General features: G+C 39.9%; 1 protein-coding gene across 1 annotated transcript in view; it reads right to left on the bottom strand.

Moving 5' to 3' along the window:
* Positions 1 to 7853, bottom strand: part of rasa3 (RAS p21 protein activator 3) — a 160265-nt gene that overhangs the window by 11375 nt on the left and 141037 nt on the right. Inside the window, exons 13-18 of the mRNA XM_048597795.1 lie at positions 7032 to 7106; positions 6822 to 6945; positions 4774 to 4880; positions 3334 to 3411; positions 2257 to 2334; positions 1865 to 1938 (exon numbers count right to left, since the gene is read on the bottom strand). Of these exons, the coding sequence (XP_048453752.1) occupies positions 1865 to 1938; positions 2257 to 2334; positions 3334 to 3411; positions 4774 to 4880; positions 6822 to 6945; positions 7032 to 7106 (536 nt within the window). The remainder of the gene's footprint in view (positions 1 to 1864; positions 1939 to 2256; positions 2335 to 3333; positions 3412 to 4773; positions 4881 to 6821; positions 6946 to 7031; positions 7107 to 7853) is intronic.

The raw sequence follows: 7853 nt of genomic DNA, 5'->3' as shown, positions 1-7853 counted from the left end.
TTAACTCTGTTTTTCCCTTCACAGGTGCTGCCAGACCTGCTGAGCTTTTCCAGCAACTTTGTTTTTGTTCATGAACAATTTCGACTCCGAGTAGGGAAGGAACACACAGACACAAGAGTGTGTCATTGAAGTGATAGAATTTAGAATGCTGACAGTTGATTTAATCAAATCTTTCAATATATTTAGCAGAACAGATAGGGTAGATTGAGAAAGACAATTTCTGCTGGTTAGGGAGTCTCAGACTTGGATGGGCAATACAAAAATTAGGACCAGACTTTTCAGGAGCGAAATTAGGAAACACTGGGAAGCATACGGCAGTAGAAATTTGGAATTCTCTTCCACAAATGGCAATTTGATAAATCAATTGTCGACATAAAGAAAGGATTGATAAGACTTTTGTTAAGCTAAGGGATGTGCAGTATATGAGGGTATACGGAGTTAGATCATATATCACCTCCAATCTCATTGAGTGGCAGGACAGGCAAAGGAAGACTGAACAGCTTTATTTTATCTACAGAATAATTAAATTGAACAGATACCTTTGACAATTTATTTTAACAATGTGCAGTAATACATCATTAGTTGCATCCTCATCTATTTTCATAAACTTTATTTCTTTCCTTTTGGAACTTGAAATCTAAACACATCCAGTATTGATGTCGATTGACTTGCTAACACCATAGCTCACTGTTACTCTACAGCTGTTGCAAAAACTACAGTTACCACTGTTCAATTGACTTGTGTTAAACATTGACATTTTCCTGAAATGCTTTACCAGCTGCCAAGAACATGAAAAGGTCAAACTGAGCATGTGCTCGGGTACAAGGAGATATGAGCAGAAACGCTGGGACAGGGGAACGAGGACAGACAATGGAAAAATGGCCGGTAGAAATATTACAAAAATACGCTAAGATTTCACACAGGTGTCCCAAATCTTGAGGGGCTTTGTTGGAAGAGCTAAGAAACTAGAAACTGTTTCTCATGGCAGAATGGTCCAGAGGACAGAGGTTATTCACATATCCCTCCAAACATTTCTTATTCATGAATTTATCTAAATGTTTTTCCAACATTGTGACTGACCCTGCATCCACCATTTCCTGTGGAAGTTCGACACACACACAAACGACTCTCTGTGTAAAGAAATTACCCCTCATATCTTTTTTAAACTTTTCTCCTCTCACCTTAAAAATATGCCCCCTGGTCTTGAAATCCCACCCTAGGGAAAATACACCTTCTATTCACCTAAACTATACCTCTCATGATTTTATAACCCTCTATAAGGTCACCCCTCAACCTCCTACGCTCCAATAAATGAAGTCCCAGCCTATCCAGCCTCTCGTTATAACTTAAACCCTCCATTCCCAGGAATATCCTGGTAAATGTTTTCTGAACCCTCTCCAGCTTATTAATATCCTTCCTATAACGGGGCAACCAGAACTGGACACAGTACTCCAGAAGAGGCCTCACCAACGTCCTGTACAACCTTAATATGACGTACCAACTCCTATACTCAAAGGTCTGAGCTATGAAGCCAAGCGTACTAAACAGCTTCTTAACCACCCTTTTTACCTGTGATATATACTTCAAAGAATTATGTAGCTGATCCCCTAGGTCTGTCTGTTCTACACCACTACCCAAGGCCCTCCTTTTAATTGCATACATCCTGCCCTTGTTTGTTTTACCAAAATACAATACCTTGCATTTATCCATAAATTGGACACAACTATATTTATTTCATGTGAAGACTGATGGGGCCAACAAAATCCTAAATACGCTTGTTAAAGATGGACAGGAACAAAAATGGCGTGAACATGCAGAGCAGTAAAATGTTTGTAAATGAAAATGGGAGGATACAGAAACTCACCCTTCCTTTAATACAATGGGTTGCTCAATGCTCTTGTGGTCCTTCCTTCCAGATGAGGAGATTAAATCTAGGAACTTCATTCAAAATAGAAACGTGATAATAAAGTGACTTGCGTCTATTTATATAAAGAATGTTACTCACATTCTATGCCTTTAATTAAATCTTTGTGCCTCCAACAAACCGTAACAAAACCCACTCATCTGCCCCTCCACCGACCATAACCAAAATAGCTTTAAATATGTTGTTGTTTCCTTCTGTTTAATCGCAAGCACCAACCATAAATCCTAAGTCCCAATCCCTAAAACAAGCCTGATACCCAAAGCCCCATCACAAACCCAAACCCAATCCATAAAATGTGAAGAAGGGAATGCTCATCGCCAGAAGACACTTACATTTCTTACAGCTTCTGTGTATTTCTGCTCATTAAAGTGCTCATAGAATGTGGCCATGTAGGATTCTTTGAAACTTGCCTGCAGATTAAATAAAAGATAACAGAAAGATCTTTAAAAAATAAAACACAACAAGCAAGCAGCATTGAAACATTTGTTAAGACATCCCTAATTACCAATTGGAGTTTTAAATTGAAATTCAATTGAATTATTTGTTGTCACTTGTATTTAAGAGAAAATACTGTGAAAAGCTTCAAATTGAAAAGGTGCTGTGTTTCATAAAGCGGAGTCCTTATGATAGTCATTATTCAGCAACAGAACCACTTCTCTCATGGTCCCACAGTCTCATGACCTCTGTCTTGTTCTACATTATTGCTTTGGTGCCAAAGGAGGTCATTCATCCACTGTACCTGCTCAACTCTTCAAATGAGCACAATTATCTCATGCCAACTTCCTGCCTTTACCTCATACCCCTTGGATACATGTTCTATCCAAATAATCATCCAAACCCTCTTGAATGCCTCATTTGAACCTGTTTTACACCATCTGGTTACATTTTCTGAGATCAACTTATTTGTGGAGCCATATTCTTAAAACTGAAATCAAGTTCTCAATTACCATGGTTGGATTTGAGCTAATCTTTTCTGAATTATGAGTCCAATAACATAATGAGTACACCATCATATCTATTCTATTGGCTTACATGCCCTCCAAGTCTTGTTTGTGTCTGGAAGCATGGGTTTGGTTCACTGCCCTATCGAGGATCAGGGTGCTGGGGATCGGTTAGCTCAGTTGGCTGGACGGTTGGTTTGTGATGCAGAGTGACGCCAACAGTGCAGATTCAATTCCCACATCAGATGGGACCACCATGAAAGTCTCATCTTCTGAAACTCACCCTAACCCTAACCCTGCGCCTGAGGTATGGTGACCCTCAGGTTAAACTCACCATCACTCATCTGTCTCTAAGAAGTGAGTAGCCCTATGATCCTTTGGAACAATCGCAATTTTATTATTACTATTATAGTAAAATATAGTTCATTCACTTATTAAAACGCAGAGTAGGTAAATCAAAGGACTTACAGACTTGGATTTGGATAAGCTACCCAAAGTCTGGATGGTCTTTGATACCAGGGTCAGTGTCCGTGCTGTTAATGGATCCTAGCAGAAAAGAAGAAATCAGTCAGAACTTGTGATGAAGATTTACAAAAGGCAGCAAACCACAGCAGCAATAACTCAACTGCATATGAATACAAATCCTCTACGGGTAAAGGAGATGACTTCGGTGGCCATTACTTTAATGTAGTTAGCTTCCCTCTGATAATGTATTGTTGACACAGTGATCAATCTCTATCTATGAGTCTATGGCAGAGACAGATAATGAGACAATGAGGAAAACCTCCTGTAGTGGACAGAATGAGATCCATACATTCAAAGTTACTTGTTCCACCCAAGAACTCTTTTCAACAGCTTGAACAGAATCATTTTATATCAGTTAAATATAGGTAAACATGGCAGAGAAATATCTTACACCAAGTTGCAATGAAATGTTTGACCAAATAATCGGTTTTAATTGTGTTGATTGAGGGATCAACATTGGCCAGGCCATAGAGAAGGACTTCAAAGCAGTGGCTGTGGGATACTTTATGTACACCCAAGAAAGATGATGAGGTTTCTGTTTGAAGTTTTTATCAGAAAGCTGCATATCTGACAATGCAGCTTTCCCTCAGGGAGCCTGTATTGTGTGATCAAATTTTTGGAGTTTCATCTCAAACTCAGGACCATCTGATACGGGGTTGAAAGTGTTATCAACTGAGTGTCAACTGGGACCTTGAGTTAACAGAATATAGAATGCTTTGTCATAATGAGTGATCAAAATTAAATCATTCAAAAGAGCTGGAGAAATACTGAACAAATACCAAAGGTCATTTGGCAATACAGAATTTGAGAAAGGGGGACATGCTGTAAAACCTTTTCCTTTTGCACTCATCAGGACAGATTCAAGAATGCCAAATTTCAAGGTGAACAACTATTTACATTGTATGGGAAAAGGGTGCAGATTAGTTGGGTGTTGCCCATGGAGAGTACATCAAGGCATTACTGACCCCACTCTTGTTCGATGGAAAAAAGGTGCAATGCTGGACGTGTTCTGCTTGCATGTAGAGGACAGGTCCCTATGTGTGAATATTTGTATATGTTGTATCTGTTTTGATGGATGCAAGATGAAAACCTTTACAGCCTATCTCCTGTTTTTTCAGCAATACTCAAACATAAAAAGACATGCAAAATACGGTAAGTTTCAGAAACTAATGAGACTGTGTAAAATCAGTACTGAAAGCCTCCTACATGCCACACGGACCAGTGCTGTGAATGAGCCCGTCTTGTGATGCTAACATTTTCATCTTTCTGTTTGTTTGCCCTTTTGTACCCTATTTCACAGAGAATGAGTCCTAACTATTGGATTTGTTCAGCTCCTGGACGTGTTTGTTCTGCATGGTGACAAAGTCCACATTTTGTACTTACCGGATGGTGAGGGTAAAGTTGGAACAAATTAGGTGAAAGAATGGCTGGAGCAAAGAATCGCAGGAAAATAAAACTGCTTACAGCTGTGTACCTTACATCAGCGTCACCTAGAAAAGTAATAAATCCAGGTGAAATTCTCAACTTCTTAGATAATTGTACTTGGATTCATACAAGGGGATTAAAGCACAAGAAACCAACACAGCAGCTATTCTGTTTTATCTGATAATTGTACACTTCAGCCTCACTGACTACAAACTTTCACTTCTAGCAAAATCACCAAATCATCTCTCTCACAACATCCCAACATCTCTGTGCTCTCTTAATTTCAGCCTTTTGGGTAAACCTAATTTTAGTTATTGACCATGGGAAGTTGTGCCTTCGGTTGCCTGGGCCCTAAGTTACAGACTTCCCTTCCTAAACCTTCCCACCTCTCTCTCTCACTTTCTTTAAGATACTGCTTAAGAGCTACATCTTTGACCAATCTTTCGGACCCCTGCCTTAATATCGTCTTCTGCAATTTTTGGCTGTGGAGCACCTGGGGATATTTCACAATGTCAAAGGTGCTATATAAATGTGAGCGGTTGTTGTTTATTCTTAGTTCATGGTTGCCTGGAATGCAGTTGTAGTTATGCAAAAATACCACACAAGGCACCAGCTAAACTCTTCCAATGTGATATTTTTGAGGGTGGAATATAGGCCAGGACACAGAGAGTTCCCTTCAACATGTGCCAAGAAAATCTTTACATCTAATTCAATTACTGGAACAGTGAGGATGAAGAAGAATAAACAGGCTTCTATGCATGTAGTTATATTGACTCTACAGCCAGACAGGCTATTCAGTCCAAACAGTCCATGCTGCTCCATATGCTCCACATGACCCTCCTCTGTCTCTATGTCATTTCAGTCTATCGGCATAACTGATGCATTTATATAATTTCTGCTTATATCTAGTCACCTCTATCCTGTGGTAGCAATTTCCACAGTCCCACCACTCTCTGATTAAAGAGTTTTTTTGACACATCCTTGTAAATCTTCTCCAGTGGCTCAAGATGCTATTTCTAACATGCAGACCAGAACTGTGTCCAATGCTCCAAATCTGGTCTAACTAAGATATCTAGTGAGGTGGGGCCACGATTTGATACAAGTTCAATTTAAACTCAACAATTGGCTGGAGGTCTTTTTTAATTCAGTCATAGGGTGCTGGGATTGCTGGCTAAGCTACACATTTATTGCCCATCCCTAATTGTCGTTTAGAACGTGTTGGTGAGCTGCATTCTTGAACTATCGCAATCTATGTGGTATGGGTACTCACACAGTGCTGTTAGGGAGGGAATTCGAGAATCTGATCGCACAACAGTGAAGGAAGGGGGATGTAGTTCCAAATCAGGATAGCACACCGCTTAGAGGGGACCTTGTAGGTGACCGCATTCCCATGCCCTTGTCTTTCTTGGTGAAAGTGGTCACAGGTTTAGAAGGTGCTGCTGAAGGAGCCAGGGTGAGTTGCTGAAACGCATTTTGTTGATGGTACACACTGCTACCACTGTGCATTGGTGTCAGAGGAAGTGATGGTTAAATTGGTGAATGGGGTGCCAATCAAGTGGGCTGCTTTGGTGCCAAGCTTCTTGAGTGTTGTTGGGGCTGCACTCATCCAGATAAGTGGGGAGTATTCCATCACACTCCTGACTTGTCTCTTGTAGATGGTGGAGAGACTTAGGGGAGTTAGAAGGTGAGTTACTTGTCTCAAAATTCCCAGCCTCTGACCCTAATCTTCTGGCATACAATCTATATGGCTGGTCCATTTGAGTGTCGTTGTTGCTAATCCCCAGGATGTTGATAATGGGGAATTCAGCAACGGTAATACCATTTCTGAATGGTCAGAGTCTCTCTTGTGGGAGATGGTCTTTGACCGGAATTAGCGTTTCATAAATATTATTTGCTACTTATTGGACCAGATTGAATGTTATCCAGGTCTTGTTGCATATAGCTTCAGTAACTGAGGAGTTGCGAATGGTGCTGAGCATTGGAGTAGACAGAATGTGTCTCATTACCTTGAAATCTCTTGGCAGCAGATTCTCTCAGTGAGAAAAAGATGTCAGACATTACTGTGGGACAACTCATACCAGACTTCGTAATGGCATTGAAAATTCTTTCAACATATTGCCTGAGGTTGTCCTGTAATGAAATCAGCGGTGGCAATCAGACACTGAACTTAATGAAGTAGAAATCACAGACTGTTGATTGCAAACCACGATTCTTACCATGTTAGATTCCAGGTTTTCACCATCCTTCAGCTTAACTGGGTCAATCTCACAGGGTTTGTGCACTTCACATATCTATGAAATAAAAGTCAAAAATGGTTCACGATTCATCTGTACTTATATTCTTCAGTCAACCTAAATAATTCACATATGTTTACATAGATCTTACACAATATTTCATCTTGATTCCCTCCCTTTGCTCATAAACTATTCACAAATTCTCTGTAAACCAAGACTTTGCAAAATTGGAAATCATTCTGAAAATGATGAATCATAAAACACACTTTTCCTTTGGCTTTCCATTGGATTCACTACAAACCTCTTTCGTGTTGGCTCCGCACAGATCTTAATTAAAATAGCCTAAGTGTTCATCTGTGACAAAAACAGATCCACCCAACAATGACTAAGCTGAATTGTGTGTGCACATGTGAGAGAGAGAGAGTGGGAATGTGAGAATGAATGCATAAATTTGAATGTGCTGGAGCGAGTGTGCACAAATGTGCAAGTGCAAGGGTGTGAGCGCAGTGAAGTGAGTGTGCAGGTTAGTGCATGACAGTGTCTCTTCAATCAGCAGGTACTGAAGATCATTTTTGTTAAGAAGCATTCTGAAATGTTTTGCTGGTGCTTTATGGATGGAACTCCTTGATTCTTGTTCATTTAGGAGCAGATATTGTCATTCAATAGCATTTTACAGTTGGTTTATAAAATCTAAAAATCTAAATTATTGAATATATTACACTAGATAAAAGTAGGACACTTCCAGGAAAAAGTACAGGTGTGTGTGTGTGTGTGTTTTTGTGTGTGTGTGTGTGTGTGTGTGTG

This window comes from Rhincodon typus, chromosome 6, assembly GCF_021869965.1.
Source record: "Rhincodon typus isolate 14 chromosome 6, sRhiTyp1.1, whole genome shotgun sequence".
In the NCBI taxonomy this organism is placed as follows: Eukaryota; Metazoa; Chordata; class Chondrichthyes; order Orectolobiformes; family Rhincodontidae; genus Rhincodon; species Rhincodon typus.
Note: the sequence above shows the minus strand (reverse complement) of the source record. Positions and strands in the feature narration are given on the sequence as shown.